We start from the raw sequence: 21,910 nt of genomic DNA on the forward strand, positions 1-21,910 counted from the left end.
TCATTATTCACCTTAATTTAGCTCACTGTGGAAAAAGTCGAAAAGGATGGTGTCTCTTCCTCCTTGTCGAAATCAGCTGATGCTTTTACTTAATAGTCCTGAGAAGTGGTAGGAGGTTGAGGGCATTCTGAGGATGCCAACAACCTATAAATATCCTCAACTGTGGCCTTGAGGCTAAATTTACTCCATTACATGGTCAGATCTAAGTAAAGCTGATTTGCAGATCTAAACAGATAGATCTGTCACTAAGATTGCCAAAAATCCTTGTTGGCCAGACTGTCTGAGCTGATCAAAACCATGTATGTGCTTGGATGGTTGGATGGCTATTGCAGGTACCAGCCAGTTGAAGGGGCTTGGTTGGATGGAGAGATTTGCCACTGAAATCTCAGCCATAATAAGGTTATCTTGCAAATAGTGTACCTCAATGGACAGATCTGTCACTAAGATCCCAATAACTCATATTTGGTTGAACCATTTCAAGAAAAAGGGCCCGATGCTGTGATGGCTGGTGATAGTGGATGACTAGTGATGGTGCAGTTATATTATGAGTTGGATACAATGGATCCGTTAGAAACCCCATGCATCCCAACTCACAGACCTGATGGCCATGCTCATACATAGGAGAAGACTTACTCCCACCAGGCTGCCTAATATTGGGGGAACACTTCCCCAATAAGTGAGAATTGCCAGCAATGAACTTAAGGTTGTCTTTGGATATACATGTTGTCTCTCTCGACTTATTATGTCTTTCTTCCACTGATGCCTTATGGACTATTGCTTTGAACTTTGTATTTCATACACTGAGTTGACATTTCTACTGAAATATTAAAAGAAGATAAAACAAGGCGTAAATTAGCAATTCAGCTTGGTACTTACTCTCTAATACTGTAGCCGATATTGTCTCTGACCACTTATTACACATGCTGCATGTCATAAATGATGTATGCTTAGTAAATACAAAACAAGATTCATGGTTGACTCCCTTGTACTGAAACTGGCATTTCATGCAATTAGTTGACATTTCTGAAGTAACACAAGATGAGAAAACAGCATAAATTAGTAATTCTGTTACTAGCTCACTAATATATCATCTCCATTACTAAACGAGCAATCCAAATTTTTTATAATCACATTTTATGTCTTTGAGCCTATTCTTTGAACATATGCATGTATACATTTAGTTGACATTTCTACTGAATTGACACATGAAGTGAAAACAAAGCATAAATTAGCAATGTAGCGTGTAATTAATTCGATAAAACCATTTTTCCTACTAACAAAGCAAGCAAAAACAGTTTCATGCTACCTCAAAAATGAGAACATGAGGTCAACAATACCATGGTATAATTTGGTGTTGAACAGACTAAGTCCATAAAGGTGACAAAGTCACTCAAAAATTTGGCAGAAACTGTTACAATAATGTATACAGAAGAATAATTGTCCCACACAATAAATCAAAAATGAATATTGGTTGGTTCAATTTAAACACTAAAATAGTTTGGAATGTTGGAGGTATAATGTACAATGTTATAAGTACAGCAACAAAGCTAAAACCTAATGACACAGTGCAGCAGAAAGGGGAGGTAATAGGCAAGATTTATTGTCTTTTATCTATCTGAGATTGACTTAAACAATGATTTTCATCTTTTAGTAGGGCTGGATTTGCAAGATAGCAGGGTAATATTCCTAAAATAATGTAATTGGGGAACATTTGAAGGAGAAATGCCTGTCTCTAATAACTGACATTTATTTGCTTATGTAAATACCTGTAATGACCATGTCCATTCTAACTTCAAGAATTACACAGTCTGAAAATACCTGTAATGACCATATGTATTCTAATTTCAAGAATTACCCAACGTAAAAAATAATGCTTTGTTTGGAGAGGAAAACTAATTTCAATCTCACCTGAAGTAAAGGATTGTTCCAACGTCATGTTGGAATCGAAGAAACAATTCCAATTCATCTGTGGATATCTTAACAGCACTTGCTTTACTCAAGTCTTCTACAAGGCTACGGGGAATCACCTAAAACAAACACAAATAAAAGAATATAATTTATACAATGTTTTTACCTTTGTTAAAGTGATAAATAAGATACAAAATAGTTTCACATATGCAAATAAAAATCCTGACAAAAAAAATATACAAAGTAAGAATTTAGCAGTAAAGATTTTCATCTGCATATGTGAAAACTACAAAATAAATATTGAGGTGGAACTATTTTATATTGTTCTCGTTTGTATAATGACTTCATGCAAATTTATTAAACTGCGAATATATGTCTTTTATACAATACACTTAATAAACTGCATTGATGTTACATGATCATGAATAAAAACTAAGTTTGGAACCTCAAGTGTTAAAATTTCTCATTTATTAATCATGCATTAAAAATTGTTTCTTACCTTCCTGGATACAGATTATATATGCTTTAACACTGGCGTTTCAGTTCCCCAGCCCAATTATGAGTGGAACTGTACAGGGCTGAATCAATCAAATCCTTTGCACAACATTCCAGACTATGTATTTATGAAGTTGGACAATTAAACTTTTCCAAGCCACTAGTCCAGGACGTGTGCTTTTCTCCTATGCATAAACAAATCTGGCAAGTGCTAATTGTTATAACCTAATCAATTTATCTACCTTTATCTGGCCACTCATTCCCTCTGGGCATACTGAATGGTTTTCGTTATTTCAATTTATTCATTCACATCCTGTCATATAAACAGTTGTTAACAAATGTCACATGTGTGCAAGTTCTTTTCCTGCTTTACTGCATATGGAACTAAGTGACCAAATTATCAATCAAGTAAATTCTAAAAGCAAAACAAATTTGATATGTTCAATTAGATTAGCAGTCTTTTAAATGACTTGATACTACTGTGTTTACGTATTCAAGACATTCATGGAAAAATTACTCAACCCAGATACTCATGGACAGATTACTCATACACTCATGGAAACATTACTCAATCCAGATACTCATGGACAGATTACTCAATCCAGACACTCATGGACAGATTACTCAATCCAGACACTCATGGAAACATTACTCAATCCAGATACTCATGGACAGATTACTTAATCCAGACACTCATGGAAACTTTACTCAATCCAGATACTCATTGACAGATTACTCAACCAAGACATTCTTGGACAGATTACTCAATCCAGATACTCATGGACAGATTACTCAATCCAGATACTCATGGACAGATTACTCAATCCAGATACTCATGGACAGATTACTCAATCCAGACACTCATGGAAACATTACTCAATCCAGATACTCATGGACAGATTACTCAATCCAGACACTCATGGAAACTTTACTCAATCCAGATACTCATGGACAGATTACTCAACCCAGATACTCATGGAAACGTTACTCAATCCAGATTACTCGATCCATCTACTCATGGACAAATTACTTGATACAAATACTCATGGACAGATTACTCAATCCATCTACTCATGGACAGATTACTCAATTCAGATGCTCATGAACAAATGTTATACCAATTTACATTATTTCCAACACTATCAACAAGAACAAGTATATAAACATTTGCAAAATAAATTGGATATATTTTGCAGTTATAATGATCTTAAAAGCTCAGCCATCTCAAAAATATAAACAATCCTTGATGTATGTGAAAAAAGCAGCTGTATAGCAAATTATGTTTCTCTTAGAAATCTTAAGTCTCTGTAAGCCTGCTACCAACTGCATTCAGCCCTTTTAAAATATGAAAATATGTCCTTTCTGCCTATACCAAACAGACAAAATGGCAGTAACGCTTGCCCACTACCTCCCATTGTCATTGTTTGGTGTTATTAGTTTTAAGCTGAGAAAACCAGTAATGAGGATGTTCACATAGCAGGTTTTCTGGCAGGGTCTTGAAGTAATGTGACAAGTAAGTACTCCCGGTCAAACATAATTTACAACAAAATTTGATTTCTCCTTTCCATACATTCTCCAATAACTTTAACAACAGAATATGTAATATGTGGAGGAAATACTTAGCATTTTACCTATAGTATGGATATCCTTCAAAGGAAGAACATTTGGATTCCCCATGTGAATGATATAACCAGCATCTGACCTATACCGTATTTTCCGGCCTACAAGTCGATGCGGAGTATAAGTCAAATTGACCAATTTTGTAAATTTTCCATCCTTTGTCCATATATAAGTCGATTCGGAGTATAAGACGAGGCCAGGTCAATAACTTGGCTTTGTATTTTATACTATTAACTTCCAGTTGCATGAATATTGATGGTATCGTTGTATGATATTCCATATTACCGGCAATCGTGAAATTGCATTACCGATGCTAACATGCTTGTGATTTTACTTCTGAACTGCTATATTTTGTTATCAATTGACACAGCTGAATAAACAGTCCATGCTTGTTTTATTATAATTGAAAGCACATCCATGTTGTAGTTCATTTTATTACCTGTAGTTACGAACGTAACTTATACAAACTTGTCATTTTCTATCGTAAGTTTGAAAGTCACGGACTCCGTTAAATCGATTCGTATATATATATATATATACATACCGGTATACTATTTTTTAAGTGTTTGTTCTGTTTGGACTTGGATATAATTAACATTTTATTACTAATCTATTCAATGATATACCCCACTATTATCTTTATCGGCGAGTTTGAATACAAAGTAATGGGTATGATCTCTTGTCCTTATAACAAATTTTGTATGGACAATGACTTCAACAAAATGTTGACAGATTTTCATTTCCCTTAAAAAAGCCTCATTTCCATACTGGCAGCCTTGCTGACTTGACCTATTCTGTCGATTCTTGCCCTCAGTCTGGTTTCAATTATAGCCAAAGCGCTAAGCATGTTTAATTACCGTGTAAATAACACTGCATAGCCATGTGGTTGTTGTGACAATGTACATTGTAATTAAAACAAGAATGAATTGTTGATTTAGAGGTGTTTATTGATAATGAAATATAGCAGGCTCGTAATACATAAGGATTATCACAATTGTCAGGTAACTCAAAATACCGTCTTTTTTCTCTTTGCAAAAGCTACAAATAAAAAACGCCCTGAAGAAAAGAACGATCTTGTACACAGACAATTTTTTTCATCTCTCACTCTCTCTCTCTCGTGCGCACACACACAAGCACGCACGCACTCACAATATATCTGATTTTAGTTTAGTTTAAACCATATTTGTTTTAATTATGATATCCATTGCAACTTGAGCCTTCTCGTGGGTCGGTGGTTCTTTCCGGGGTTTTCCCGGGTTCTTCCTCCACCATTAATACTGGCCGCCATGTATAGCCTATCGTGTGCTGAAAAATGGCATTAAGCCCCAAAACAACAACAGCAACAAGAGCCATGTGGCTGTGCATGCTATGATTATTCCTTCCAGTTGAAACCAGTCTTGAGTGCAAGATTCAACAGATGAGATAAACTCAGTGAGGCTAACAATAGGGAAATAAGGCAATTCATAGGGAAATCAGAAATGTGAAGAAAATGAGGAGACAGAAAACAAAAGTTGCAAACAAAAAATAAATAAAAATACTTTTTATTATACTTTAACATATCTGTGAAATGCAGTATCAAATTTACACAAATGTACAGTTTTATAATACATATTATTAAGAAAATAAAATTAATCATCTCCAATATCTGAAAATCCCTCAAAGTCTTCGTCTTCTGTATCAGAATGAAAAATGGCAGCTATATCGGGGCTCATATCGTTAGAAATGTTCTCATTATCGTCTGACTCCATCTCATCATCCTCATCTGGCTCATCATCCTCATCTGGCTTCTCTATCCTGCTCACAATTTCTGCTTTAGCAAAGCCATTCACAATAGCCAATTCAGGAACCCTGTCCCATGCATCCTTAACCCAATGCTCAACCTGGCAATATGTAGTGCGCCGCATACATCCTGTGTTTGTGAAGCTGTGGTCACCTGCCGTTATCCAATGTTCCCACAACTTCCGAAGCTCAGCCTTGAAACATCGATTAACGGAAATGTCTAGTGGTTGTAATAACTTTGTCATACCACCTGGGATGATGCCTAACGATGTGTTCTTGGTTTTAATCTTCAACTTTGTCTCGGCACTGATGTGTGCACGCATAGAATCCATAATGAGGAGAGACTTCTTAGTTTGGAAAAATCCACCAACTCGATGTGCGAAACATTTATCTAACCACTTCCCCATCATGGTATTGTCCATCCATCCTTTTGGATTAACTTCAATCATTATTCCACTGGGGAATTTCTCCTTTGGCATAGTTTTTCTTTTAAAAATCAGCATTGGGGGCAACTTTCCACCATCGGCACTACAGGAGAGAACTACAGTGAAGTTTGACTTCTCATGACCTGTTGTCCTAATAGTAACAGTCTTAGATCCTTTAAGCTCAACTGTTCTGTTCATTGGAATGTCAAATGTTAACGGCACTTCATCCATGTTTATCACGTTAGACATTTCAAAATTGTTAGTCTTAATCTTGTCTTGGACATACTCACGGAAATTGTTCAATTTTTCCAGAAAGTCTACTGGTAGTTTCTGTGCCATAGTAGTGCCTTGTCTTATACTAAGTCCCCTTCTTTGCATGAACCTATAACACCATGACACACTTCCATTAAAACTTTCAATTCCTAATTCAGTTGCGATTTCCTTTGCCTTGAGTCTGAGATCAACAGAGTTCATTCCACGTCACGCGGCACGTTGTGTCAAAACATATTCTTCTAATTTATCCTCAATATTAATCCATCTTGCTTTGCAGCCACAATTCGCTTTCTTTGTTTTTTTTGTAGCGCATAATGCAACCTTAGCTTTACGCCAATCCCGGACATATTTTTCACTTACACCATATTTCCTGTGAGCAGCCATATTCCCACCTTTCTCTTCAGCGAACTTTACAACTTCCAGCTTAAAAGCCGCTGTGTAAGACTTGCGTGATTTGACGGGAGGCATTGTGAGATAAGTTGTATGATTTGTACAGGGATATTTATATGAATGATTATGACTGAAAAGATTGATCAAAATATACCGAACTCATTAAAATGTGCCCGTACTATAGCAATGAAAACAACACCCATGGCTAAATTCATTATTTACATCTAGAGAAGGGAGTGGGCATCATTTCCTGTTGTACTTAATCCCATTTATATTAAAAACGGGTAGCGTAATTGATGCGGATTAATGATAAAGAACAATGGGGTACCAGCAATATGGTAACTAGTATCGGTAGCTAAAGCCAATATCAAGGTCTAAACAATTGCAGCAACTGGCTTTGATTGTTGTTGGAAACCAAAGACCAATTTATCAACAACCGGTATAATCAAAGAGAGACACCGAATCGTCAGCTGGTTAAGAATGAATATAGGTGAAGTGTTGACATTACAATTTGCTTTAAAATGAATTGCGAAACTAAAAATCATGGATCACTGATGATCTACGAGTACTGGTAGTCCATCTATATATCTGATTTTAGTGTAGTTTAAACCTAATTTATTTGAGAAACTTTGTCAAATACAATTAGAAACATATGATTTGGGGGATTCAGTAGAATGCATGATCTACATTATTTTATAAATAATCATAGAACGCTCGAGTTAATATGGATTACATCCCTTTGTAGGATCAATTGGATCAATGAAAAAGCTATGCCGGTAATTGCTCACGTGTGTCCAACATTATACTGGAAAATCAAATATTAATGGACCAGTTATTTCATATCTTTTTTTTTAGGAACAAACAATATGCTTTGAATTAGTATAGTACACTATAAAGTATAGACCGTAAGTGTGCTATGCGGCCCGGTGAAGTTTTTACCGGTACGTTAAATTGTTTTATTTTATATTTGAGAAATAAGAAAAAACACGCAGAATGCAAAATAAATAATGACAAAACTTACAAATATAAACATCAGTCATATTAGTTTATGACAATTTATTGACATAATAATTTAACATGAATTTGTACTTCTGTGTGACCTGTTTTCGATTATGCCGATTATACAGCAATGTCAATAGCATACCGGATACTGTAATCCATATATAGTCGATGCAATTTCAATGACACAATCCATATATAAGTCGATTCGGAATATAAGACGAAGACCGAACTTTCAAGTCAAAAAGTATCGACTTATACGCCGGAAAATACGGTAGTATGGATATCCTTCTAGGGAAGAATGTTTGAATTCCCCATGTGAATGATATCCAGCATCTGACCTATAGTTTGGATATCCTTCTAGGGAAGAACGTTTGGATTCCCCAAGTGAATGATAACCAGCATCTGACCTACAGTTTGGATATCCTTCTAGGGAAGAACGTTTGGATTCCCCGTGTGAATGATAACCAGCATCTGACCTATAGTATGGATATCCTTCTAGGGAAGAACGTTTGGATTCCCCATGTGAATGATAACCAACATCTGACCTATAGTTTGGATATCCTTCTAGGGAAGAACGTTTGGATTCCCCATGTGAATGATAACCAGCATCTGACCTATAGTTTGGATATCCTTCTAGGGAAGAACGTTTGGATTCCCCATGTGAATGATAACCAGCATCTGACCTATAGTTTGGATATCCTTCTAGGGAAGAACGTTTGGATTCCCCATGTGAATGATAACCAGCATCTGACCTATAGTATGGATATCCTTCTAGGGAAGAATGTTTGAATTCCCCATGTGAATGATAACCAGCATCTGACCTATAGTATGGATATCCTTCTAGGGAAGAATGTTTGAACTCCCCATGTGAATGATAACGAGCATCTGACCTATAGTTGGGATATCCTTCTAGGGAAGAATGTTTGGATTCCCCACGTGAATGATAACCCATTTTCTTGCTTCGAACAATACAGCCTATGTCGACATGATCCATGACTGCTCTATCAGATTAGGAAAATTAAATCTTCATAACATCAAACTTAAATGGTGAATTTAGTGAAGCTAAGAGGAAGTGCTAGTTTAACTAGGTCTGGTGGTCATCTGGGCTGCATCCACAGGACCAACAATATTCAGATTATGTCTCTGTTAAAGTCTTGAGATACATACTCAAGCGGGTTGAATCTGCATGCCAGCCAAAAACTTCTATGATGTATTGGATAAGACATTTGCATGTGAATGTGAGGCATGCCGATATTGCTGTAATTTCATGAGCTGAAATCCTCATCAGGTGGTTTTGATATCTTGATGTCAGAGTAAGCAGAGAATATAACCTAATTACGCCACAAGGACAGGGTTTGAGAGGCAATATCCTCTCCTGCCACGTACAGTCTCATACAGTTACCATGACCTGTGTCTGTGTGTTTCAAGTAGTGCTCAAGGGCATGGACAGGATCTTGCATGGCTGGTGCTCTAGATGTATATACAGATGACAAGAAGCATATGACAACTCTATGACTGCCCAATTACGGCAACTGTTTCTTCACCACGAAGCATAGTTGTGTCATGAGCATCACTGAACCATCCAATGTGAACTGTAGATAGTTTGGGTCAACTGAAAGGGCATTTAATTTGCTTACCCAACAAGTTTAACACCTATCAGGACATAGGTAGCATATGATATCAGCTTTATGAGGTTCTGGCTACTGACTTGAACATCACCAAGCTGAGCCATGTTCAAACCCAGGACAGATCCCAATTTGGAAATAGCAACAGATTGCAATTTGGAAATAGCATGAGGGACTTTAATCTGTTCAAATCAAAATTAATTAATATGCTTGACAAACCTTTATCATGACCAACATCTCTGTTAAAGTGCGTAATTGTGTTAGATATCATGGAGAAGTAGCCTTTGATGGCAATTGGTGCCAAATTGTTTTTCTTGTAGACCAAGAAAATAACATTGGCCTGTTTAGGGATCCAGGCACTCAAAGAGATGATGTTATTGACTCTACACCAGTCCCTGAAAAAATCAAGCCACTTTCCTTCATAAGCTTTCAAAGTGGAGGGCTTTCTTAAGAAAGTTGCTTGAAATTCTCTATGCAATCAAAGGTCTGATTTCATTTTTTCACAAAGATGTCATGATATGAGCCAAGAATGAAAAAGACACTGAGTAACCCAAAGCACTTCAAGAATTCTCTCTGAAATCTACATCCTGCTGGAAACAGACTCTATGTCTGACAATCCTGTAGATCAGAGAGATGAATAAGACTTAGATTGGTCATCAAATCCATAAAATGCTGGGATGGTGAAGGACAGATTTTTCACAGTTCACTAAAAACTGAGATTCAAAAGAGATTACCATACATTTTTGTTGGACATCATCCTGATGCACTCCCATTGCCACTGGGGACATTGACTGTAAAAGGGTGATAATGCAATGGGAATACATAATTCTGGTGAAGACCCTGGAACTGATATTCAGATGAAAAGGAAGGAATTGAAAAATGGACACTATGACGAGGTAAGTAAACAAGAAACATTTACGATGTTAGGTGAACATGGACGGGAAAGTAGGCATCTTTGAGACTGAGACTTCATGCATACTCATCCATTTGGATGGACAGTCAGATGGACCTCATCGTCTCCATTCTGAACTTCAGAAGAAGAATGAATTCGTTCAGGCATATCAAGTCTATGATTTGCCTCTTTGTGATAGGACTATAAATGACCAGAACCTGAAAACTGTTGCTTTTGTACAATCTCCACCATCCATTTGCTGACAAGTGACTATCTCCTGTTAAAGAATATGATCCTTTACTGACCTGAGGGCACATCCCTTAGAAGGGGTAGATGAAGAAAGAAGAGGGATTTGGATAAACAAAATCAGAAGCTCCTCCAAAGTGACTGGGGTCACCCATTCTTTTTGTGGGAATAGATTTACCCAACGTGGTCAGTACTGTAGGGATCATAGTTAGGCTGTCTATGGGAAGTATTGGTGTTAAGTCATCATTGGGAAGTGGAAGGCGTAATGTTAGAGAAATCTAGTTTATTACCTCCCATGTAAGATAGCCACCCAAACAGATTCATTTGATATCTGCTGGAATAAGGCTGGAAATCTTACTGAATTTTGGGGCATAAATGATCTTTTCTGCATGGTTTACCTATCATCTCTTTACTGTGGCTGGGACTGTGGGTGGAATGGTCAGTTGGAGGAACAGTTCCTGAGCTGCATGCTGTCAAACTTGTTCAAATTTGCCCCCACACAACAATGGTGAACTAAATGGAGTCATTGTTAAAACCATGGCAGGATGCAGTTTTAGTAATGTAGAGCAAAAACACATCATGACGTATCCTATTATTATTGGCAGAGGCGGTCACCACATTAGCCATTGTTAATGACCTGAGCAATTTGGACCATCAACTCACATGTTAGGTTGCCATTTTTCTGCCAGTTGGAATATTGCTAATGAGACTAGATCCAGCATTGAAGACCATGACAACAATTTTTCGAACTGACTTTTCTTCTTTTAGTTCACTGGATTCAGGAGGTAACAGGCTTATATTCCTAATATTAATGTGGTTGGGGAATTTATTCAAAGGAGAAACAAGTATTTCCAGCTAGAAATTCTTCCGTTACTCCACAGAAGTGCCCCTCTTCACCTGACGTTTCTAGTGGCCAACCACAGCATGCAATTGTGCTTTATGTAACTTAAAACAAAACATCACTAACTTAAAAGAGACTATAAAATCCTCTAAGCTGATTTTTGGGGACCGAACAGATTACATACAAGATAGAGGGGGAAAGCAATTGTCAGTTTCAAAATTGTACACAAAGTACTGTGCATCAAACCAAGTTTAAGGCCTGAGCTAAACAAATATTAATACAGCAACAACCTTTATTCAAATCCAGAAAACTTCATATTGGATGAAAATGATTTAAGTGCATTTATCTTGTATGATTCAAGCCACACAAAACAAAAGATGAAGTAAATATTGTAAGCAACTCCACAAATAAACTAAAGCTTTGTAGATAATAAAACATACATATCTATTGTAAGCAACCCCACAAATGAATTAATGCTTCAAAGATAAAAAACATGCATAACTATTGTAAGCAAACACAAATGAGCTAAAGCCTCTTTGATCATAAACCATGTGTATCTATTATAAACAAACACAACTAAACTAAAGCCACTCGGCTCATAAACCTCTGGATCCAAACACATCTGTATGGTTGCACTCAAGATTTGTTCATTAATAGCTGATGGAAATGAGAAAATACAAGTCCAATGTTTGTACTGATAAGTAAATGTGTTATTTGTCAATGTCCCAGGACCCCTTATATGAGAGTTTCAAAATACAGACAGAAAAAGAAAGATAAAGTTAGAAATATGTGTGTTTCATTAGAACTTGTTACCTTTTTTAACATATTACTGGAAACGCTAAAAAAACAATACACATATAAAAAAGGCAAAATCAGAACTTGTCTACAGTGTGTGATTAGTAACACCAAATAATGCTGATTTAAATTGTGTGTCAAGCTGTACCTTGATTTCAGCAGCCTTGAGCCTCATCAGCTCTTGTTCAAGAAGGAGCCAACGTGCAGGTATTTGTTCCCCCCAGTATGGCTGCTGTGATGCCACCTCAACAATTTTCCTCTTCAAATCCTGCAATTTGCTGTCTACAATAGTGTTGTCAATGGCAAAGTCCTCATCAACTAAGTGAAACCTGGTAGGTTTGTCTTTTAGATAAGTGCGTATCTTTCTGAAGTATTTCTCACAGATCTCATGATGACTGATCTAGAAATATAGGAAGATAAGTAAGGTTCCACATCATAGCTCTGTAATTTGTATAGGGTATGCTTCTTAAAGACAATAATTGCCCATATTTTCCTCAATGATAACACTGCTTTAAGAAAGGATCTCATCTGATTTAGGTACTTTTGAAAAACAGTTAATAATTCCTTTTATTTTGGTGTACAATTAAGGGGTGTCAATTGGGCTGGATATCATACATCATGGCCTTTTGTCAGCAGACACATACCAAAAGTCTGCAAGCTCCGCTTGGTCAATTTCACTTTCTGGATATTACAATTAAATTAAAAATAAATTGTCCAAACTCTGATTACCTTTTATATATTTCTTAACTCAGTGACTACACTTTCTTAAGCTAGTATCACTAACTCATTTTTTGAGCACATGGGAGGAACCAATTTGAAAAGCTGTACGTTTTAATAGTGTAGGATTTAGGTAATTACATGTAAAGATATTACATAGAAATAAAATAAAGTCACAGTATATGACAGTAGCTTAAAGGGATGACAACATTTTCTTGTGATGTCTAGCAATGGGGCATCAGTAGCATGATGTCCCACCCAGTCACATTATCCTGACACTCGGCCGGTCCAGTCCTAACACTAACCTCTTAATGCTGAGCAAGGTAGATGTTAGTACCATTTTTGTAAGTCTTTGGTATGACTCGGCCAGGGATCGAACCCACGACCTCTCGCATCTGAGGCGGACACTCGAACCACTAGGCCACCGGAGCTGTCCTGAACAAATGAGACCAGTGTAGAAGTGCAAGGAGTTCATGGACTAGAAGGATATTACTTTAATAGTCTGAAGAGGATTAAAGCATTAGACATTTATCTGATGTAATTCAGTCTCTATACCAGCTATGCAACAATGACATTCCCATTGCCTTAAGTGAACTAAGGCATCAGATTTGGATTTGTCATTCAGTCTCAGTCCAAGCAAAACATGGATGATATTCCCATTGTCTTAAGTGGACTATGTCATCAGACTTGGATCTGTCATTCAGTCTCAGTCCAGGCAAAACATGGATGACAAACCCATTGTCTTAAGTGGACTATGTCATCAGACTTGGATCTGTCATTCAGTCTCAGTCCAAGCAATACAAGAATGACAAACCCATTGTCTTAAGTGGACTATGTCATCAGACTTGGATCTGATGTCATTTAGTCTCAGCCCAGGATAAGGATGATGAGATCATGCCATTTTGTGTCCAATTACTGTTCGGAGGATGTAGTATTGTCCTTGGACTGGTGACTACTGCCATGAAAAGATGTAATGTAGTGCAACCATAGACCTCTCCAGTGGCCTAACAGTTAGAGCATCAGCTGACTCGCTTGGCACTCAGCATTAAGAGGTTAGTGTTAGAACTGGTCAGCCTGGTGTCAGGACAATCTGACTGTTTGGGACATGATGCTCCTTGTCTGACACATGATGCCCCAGCGTTCGACATCACTATAAGCTGTCACAATGCAGATAATCATAGAGATAAACTGAAAAATTCTTAGAGGCTATGTTAAAAAAAAACACACACACAAGCAAGCAACAGTATCAGGTAATGTTTCACTGCTGTATCAATGACAGATGAAACTTTAATCATTGACTCTTCAGTTGGATTTAATGCTTCCAACTGAAAATATTTCAGGCCATTGGGGTCAAATATAGTCACATAGTAATAACGCCACATGCATGAGCTGAAAAGCATTGTACACATAGTAATAACACCAAATTCATCAGCTGCAAAACAATGTACACATAGTAATAACACCACATGCATTAGCTGCAAAACATTGAACAGATAGTAATAACACCACATGCATGATCTAGTCAGGTAATCTAATAATAAATCACCACTGCACAAGCTAATGAAATCAGTTGCACTTATAATCAGTATTTTGTTGTATGCTTTGGTAAAAGTTTCAGTATTCCCCAAATGTCTAGATTTATAGCTTTTGGTTACATGTTACTGCCATGATTCTGAGGCTTTAAAGAATTTTTCACCAATGTTAATTTCAAAACTAATGCTAAAATGCTTATCAATGCTAACCTAATTTTACCTTTTCCATGCCTGACATTTTTATGAAATCTAAGGAATTCAGACATTAAAATTTAAACTGATATCAAGTAAACACATACACAAACTGTAATCTGGAAATGTTCATGAGTGGTCAGAAAATTAATAACATATGAGATATCATGGCATCTTGGAGGGAAAATAAAGAACTTTCCTGTCAGTGGATGCAAACATACAACTTAGTGTTCTAAAGTCAAGTGTGTGCTACAAGTCACAGGGGCCCCGAGTGGCCGAGTGGTCTAAAGCACTCTCAGTTACAGATCACTGCCATCTCACCTCTGTCTGCATGGGTTCGAGTCTTGGATTCAGCCAATGTGGGTATGTGACAAAGCTTGCCAGTAGCTTCTCGTGGGTCGGTGGTTCTTTTCTGGATTTTCCTGGGTTCTTCCTCCACCATTAATACTGGCTGCCATGTATAGCCTATCATGTGCTGAAAAATGGCGCTAAACCCTACAACAACTACAACTACAAGTCACATACTTTATCCAACTGGCTATAGGAATTAGCTGCAAAACTATGTGAAACATACAAAAACATATCAAATGCAATTCAACAAATTAGTCTGCACAATTTTTCCATTTCTTGTCTCAATAGTTACATGCCCCAGCAGCCCCAATGAGGAAACTGCATACTTTAATATGTGTCAAAATAATTAGAATACATATAAGTTAAGATCATTTGATGGTTACTGACAAAATCATTTCCATGATTTTTGTTTCAAATATTGCTATATTCTCACTTTAAAAAATGAGCATATACATGTGAAAACATCCATGCTAATTAATTTAAATTTGTTGGAAATTAAGTATCTAAACACCTATGATTTCATGAATTTCTACATTATTAACTTCAACAATAAGTTGAAGTCAGATTAATTACGAGAAATTATCAAACTTCCGTTCTTAATGGCAGGACCATAATTAAAGCTGTCAAGTACAACATACTAAGTTTGATACAAATGTACTTTCCAAAGCCAAAATTAACATCTTCTGACACCAATATCTTATAACAGTGATGACAATTACCACTGCCTTGATTTCAGCAGAATGTACACTAAACTCAAGTCTTTATTAGGGAGACAGAATTTTATTTTCAATGAGGGGAGTACAAGAAAACGACTATCATACTCTGGTTGGTATATAAAAAAGGACATTGTGCCATTGCTTATTTTACTTGACACAAATGAATCTTGTGATAATTAAAAGCAAAAGTATCATGATCAGAAAGAATAAACTAGCCCCATAAATGATATGGCCAGTCCTTACAGTACACAGAAGTCGAAACTTAACTATCAGAACTTAATTATGTCATAGTTGTACACATGTATATTCAGCCTTGTGACATAATCATTAATGCTTAAGGTTCGCATTCAAGAGTAAATTCATATTTTTTCTAATTGTTTGTTTAAAACAGAATGGGTTGTCTATTTAGAATTTAATTGTCCATACCTCTGAGGATTACTTTTCATGTTTAAACAGTAGCATAAATTTATACTGTTCAAGAGAAGCTTAACACGGAGTGCCCCTCATAAAGTCTGTGTGCAAGGTTGCTCACTGTCACATTCAGTGTGTACACTAAAAGTGCAAACTTAAGTTATTGCAATATAAGCTGATCAAACGTTTCTATACATAAATGTACTGATTATTTTTACTGTCCAAAATATGACAAAAATAATGATCACTGATTCTTGAAATGGAATCTGATTTTAAATTACGCTTGACGTCTCGATCTTTTCATGGTGTTCTTCGTTCACTGGCTGTTCAAATATCAATAAGTAATGTCCAACAGCCCCTCCATGGTGGATATGGTATCAGTGTGCCCGACATGGTGCCATGATCATTTGTAGGTATTCATCCATCCAACAGGGAGCATTATACCAGTGTGTGCTGATTATGTCCCCCACCAAGACATGTGGGGTTTAGAAAATCAAAAGATCTGTATTGCAACCCAGTACACGCCTCTTCCCCCAACCACCCACCTTCATAGAAGAAATAGTATTTTGGTCTTAAATCTTCGACAAATGAAGGCTGTCATTTATCGCCTTGCATCAATTCTGACATGAAAGGTATCAAGGAATCGATTGCAAATCAATTTTTTTTACATGATGCAGTCTGAAAGTAAAATATGTGACCAAATATCATGACATTCAACCCTCTCATGGAATAAGGTTGCTATTTCGATCATAATATTTCACAAAGTCTGAGGTGTCATTTACAAAGAGATATCAATATTGATGTAAATTGGTCAAAGAATTTATTGCATCTAAAATATTTTAGATGACATGGTGTGAAGTGTGCAATATTTGCAAAATAATCGCTACCCTCACCCACTCGTAAAAGAGGGGTGATATTTTCGTCTTAATCTTTGGCTATATTTAGGCTGTCATACAACTCATATTAATTCCGACCTAAAATTGATTAAAGAATAAAACTGAGAAGGAATTGTTTTGATGATGCTATATAAATACGCAATATTAACAAAATATTATTGTGTGTACCCTTTTCCTTCATCTTTGCCTATGAGAAAAAATATCTGAAAAATATTTATATGACCGAATTGGTGATTAAGCTTGAACAAAACATAACAACTGCTATAGGTCTAATTGTTAGTATTAGCAAAGTTCACACTGTTTCACTAGCAAACAGAATATTAAAGGAATAAATATCCCGCAGTTAGATTCACTAGATCTCTCTATATGAGGCCATTTGTTTTGATCATGTGACAATATGATGTCGGATTGCAACACAGGCAGCATATGAAGCAGGGAACCAGATTAATTCCCTAATTCCACTAATTCTAGTATGAAACCCAGATCCAAATCAAGCACAGATGAACCAAATATCCAGGTTTATCCACCAACAATATTTTCTTCCATAGTTTTTGCAGTTATGCGTAAGTCAGTATTTGATGGGGCATTTTCCTAAGATTTACGGCAAAATCGTAAGGGCTGGCAGGTCTGACATTATACAGATAAATTTATATAGCTTGGCCCCTAAAACGACAATGAAATAAAAATTATATATATACAACAAAAAAGTATTAAGAATTAGTTTGAACTCTAAGAATGTTTGCTTACAATGATGTAAGTTTTCTCTACAAATAAATTAGCTACTCCATTCCCACCAAGGAAACTTACACAAGCAAACATCTGGCAGTACACTGTACTGTAATTATAAACATGAATTACCATTATTAACTTAAAAAAGGAGGAATGAAAAAAGTACACCAAGCAGAATTTGTGCCAAAAATATAATTTAGAATAAATGTGTTAATTAGTAAACAGTGCTAATGCCTTAAGAGTTGACCCTAAGGAACAAAAGTGGGATATGCTCGATGTCCCGGAATAAAGGAATTAATCTTTGTACATGCAAGGTACCTAACAGTTCAGGCATGATTTTGGTCTTCCATAAAAAAGCTGAAAACATTTTAAGGGGGAATTTGGGGGTCCTCCCCGAACTGGGTCTTAAAGGGCAGTGCCCCTGATCGAGGGGGGGGGGGACCAAAAATGCATTTTACACTCATAAAAATCTGCTCCTGGTGCAACTTATGATCATAAAATAAACCAAAATAATCATTTGAAAAACTAATAAACTTACCAAAAAATGTTCAATTTGACTTCAATAATTTCACACTATTTATTGTCACATGAATCTGTTCTCCAATAGTGTTGATGCTGAAGTTATCTATGTGCATGTCAGTGTTCACATTGTAATAAGTCACAATAATTTGTAAATTTTTGCAGCAAAAATATTAAACTTCTCTCTTTTCATAGCAAATCTGTAAAATAAACACCCAACTTCATCAACTATATAAAAAAATCCCATACATTCACTTGTCTCTTTCTCCAATGGACACAACCTGTTGATATGCTAGTCAAGCTCTTTTTATGGCTTTAGAAAAGATTTCTTTAATCTTCCTTTTTGTCACCACTGACGTTATTAAGTTCAATGTGCAATTATTTCTTTTCCTTTTCAATAAGAGCCTTTAGCCTTTCAAGTCACATGGGTATGTTACACAAAAAAAATAGGTGTCTAACCTCAAACAACATAACATAAACAACATACTGGATTTCACCATTGACCAAAATGTAAGATCTGAACAACCTCGAATCTGTAGTTCAATGGTGAAATCCAAGACTATCCAAATGCAAACAGCACTGCCAGGGACAGTCCTTGTCCAGAAGTCAAAATCAGCGAGCAAAACAGCCCTGAACAGTTTCATCAGTGCCGCCATTTGCTTAGTAGAGCACAGATGTACAAGTAACCTTTCCAAGCTCTGTATAACATGCCAGTAAACAAGAAGTTAACTTGTCATCTTGCAGTTAGTTCTAAATGAAAACAAAAAACTTCATGATACATGAAAGTAATTTTTAATTCAGTTTTAAATACTAGTAAAAAAAAGCAATTTAGACACAAATTAGTATTAAAAAAATGACTTCTGCAATAAAATATTGTTTTTAACGGAAAAAGGCTGTGATGTGTGTTTCCTGTTTCACTGATTTTAAAATTAGGTTAGGCATTTTTTTTTTCATTTTTATAAATACAGTGTATTATCTATAAATTAAAAGTACTGGGCAAAACTGGCTCAATTATAGTCTTACAATACCAACCCGTTTGTTTGTTTAGAAAGTTTTTTAAGCATGAAAGGTGTAGGGGATGCCAGTATTAGTGCCATTCTGGTCACAGTCAGGTTAGAAATTATAAATAAATGATTCAGTTGACTTAGTTCTGTGCACTTTTTACCACATTAAATGTTTTCATTATTGAAAACAGTACGGGGTACAAACTATAGTCAGACTATAGATACACAAATCAATTTTGGCAATGTGATTTTTTAAAAACATTGTATACCTTGGGCAAAAGGTCGAGGGTCGGCAATGAGAAACAGAGACATCCCACAACTGGAAACATTTTTTTATTATTTATTTTATTAGCCTAATTAAAACAGACTTGACTTCCTACAGTTAAAGCTTCAAAGCACACACTAATGCCATTTTTGTATTCACAATTCAAGAACAGCAAGTCTTGTGCAACTCTATAGTGTATGCATTCACACTATGAAACTGTTTATCTGTGTATTATTGCATTTTCTTCATTATGTCACTGTCCCATTGCCTGGCCATGATTACGTAAATCAAGAACAAAGAAATTGGTTAGAAGCCATGTGTATGTGTTAGATCCCGCGGCTATTGTGGTCCTGTTCGGAACTGTCACGAGAGCCAAGCTTGTTGGGTGTCAAAAATTACAGATGGGCATTGAAAGCTTTGTTCAAGAACAATGGACCCTTACTGGCATTGTAAATCTCACCACGCTGACAGACAGCTGGAGCATTGTCTGCTAAGTTGAATAGAACAGGGTAGAATTGATATCCAATCAGAACTAAGAGAGGGTGTGGTCACCATTTCAACCTGAATTTAACTGAATACAGTAGATTAGAAACCCCCCAGTAATTGTGAAACATCGTGCTGAGAAGTTGTAGCAATTAACTCCAGGAAGCCACTCATGAATTGGCAGGAAAACTTAGGAAATTCTAAGGAAAGACAAAGCTTTGTAAAGGTCAGTGAGTTATTTGCTCGCTTGTTGCAGAATATTACGGCACTGTAATTTTAACTATGTGCAGTATGTATACTTCATTACTAGAATCGTTAGTACATATAATTACCTTGGTAATGTTTAATTTACATGTATTTGAGAAATGAGCTATGATTATGTAAAGAATTATGTAGATTGATAGCTCGTAGTTAGAATTAAAATTGTAATTCACTTTTGGTTAATTTGTAGTAAACTAGTGCATTTATTCATGTGATATTCTATATTTTGCAACTGTTGAATTGAATTGTAACTTTGGAAAATGGCTGCAGTGTGTAAAATTAGTTAACATGGATATTTGAATATTTGTGTTCACTTGTGGGAGTGTAATAATATAATGTACAGAGATGTGTCTGATTGCTGTACTATTCAGTATACTAAAATTAAGAAGAGATATATATATATATATATATATATATATATATATATATATATATATATATATATATATACGGATTTGATGCAATTATTGATGCCTGTATGATTAAGTAGTTGATACCGTGCTTTTATTATGACACTGTTTACCATATAAGAGCGCATGGGTATTTCAATGTGCACAAATGCATGACCTAAAATATAATAGCCTTCATCTGATGACTGTTGGTTTAGTGTGAGCTGAGATGGCTAAGCAAATATGCTAACGTCCTTGTGTTTTCACAGGGAGCTTGTAGGGGACAGACTTCCAGTGTAGTTAGTTCCGAGTCTCTAGGAGAGAAACGGAATAGAGACTAGTGGAGAAGTCTATTGTGAATCGAAGGCTAGTCGGAGAGCAGAGTCAAGAAGAGGAGGAAAAGGAGTCGAGGAGGACAAATTGGAGAAGAGCAGTCAAGGAGAAGGAGGAGTTAGGAGGGAAGTCAGAAGGAGGGAAGGAATTGGTGGGATAGGAGAGATACAGATGAGTAGAAAACAAGGACAGGTGGAAATGCAATCTCACACTATAAATCATAGTATGCAATAGGCTATCCCTTGGTCGAGAGGAAGAAGAGTGATTGGGAAATTATTATCATTTGAATATTGAATTGTATTAAATTGTTATTCTTTTGAATTTCACCTTTGTGTTCTCAATAATTTAACTGTTGGCATTGCTGGCTGGGAGCTCGGAGCTTTACCTCTCTCTACCATTAATTTCACTTCCTACAACATCAAGCCTGGGTGGTTTTCCATAGTAATTTAAATAATATATTGGGAGCACCCCACCCCAACTCAACCAAACCCCACAGTCACAAACTGAACAAAGTGTGTTGAACTGTTTTTAAAACTGAACTGTTCTCGATTACAATTTCCTTAAATTGGAAATTAGCAGACACAATCATGTCTTCCCTTGTGTTGTATTGATACAGGTTAGATTCCCAATTTTCTTTTAAACAAACCCTTATTTTTCAAGCTGGTGCTTGTACTGGTGACATGCAGTGCGCATATTCTGACAGAGAGTTACATCTGTTGTCTCATGCAAGATATCTTTCTTCTTATTGCAATTAACTGCACTTCTTCCAGATGCCTTCTGAGCTTTAATTTTTCTGTATGCAGCTTCTTCTGTAGGTGCTG

The 21,910-nt window shown here is 36.2% G+C and overlaps 1 protein-coding gene across 1 annotated transcript in view; it reads right to left on the reverse strand.

Annotated features, from left to right (window-relative positions):
• Positions 1–21,910, reverse strand: part of LOC149788757 (uncharacterized) — a 144,660-nt gene that overhangs the window by 75,810 nt on the left and 46,940 nt on the right. The window contains exons 6-7 of the mRNA XM_089973548.1: positions 12,440–12,691; positions 1,909–2,027 (exon numbers count right to left, since the gene is read on the reverse strand). Coding sequence (XP_089829674.1) covers positions 1,909–2,027; positions 12,440–12,691 — 371 coding nt within the window. The remainder of the gene's footprint in view (positions 1–1,908; positions 2,028–12,439; positions 12,692–21,910) is intronic.

Source organism: Sinohyriopsis cumingii, chromosome 11 (assembly GCF_028554795.1).
Source record: "Sinohyriopsis cumingii isolate HCF-2022 chromosome 11, ASM2855479v2, whole genome shotgun sequence".
Taxonomy (NCBI): Eukaryota; Metazoa; Mollusca; class Bivalvia; order Unionida; family Unionidae; genus Sinohyriopsis; species Sinohyriopsis cumingii.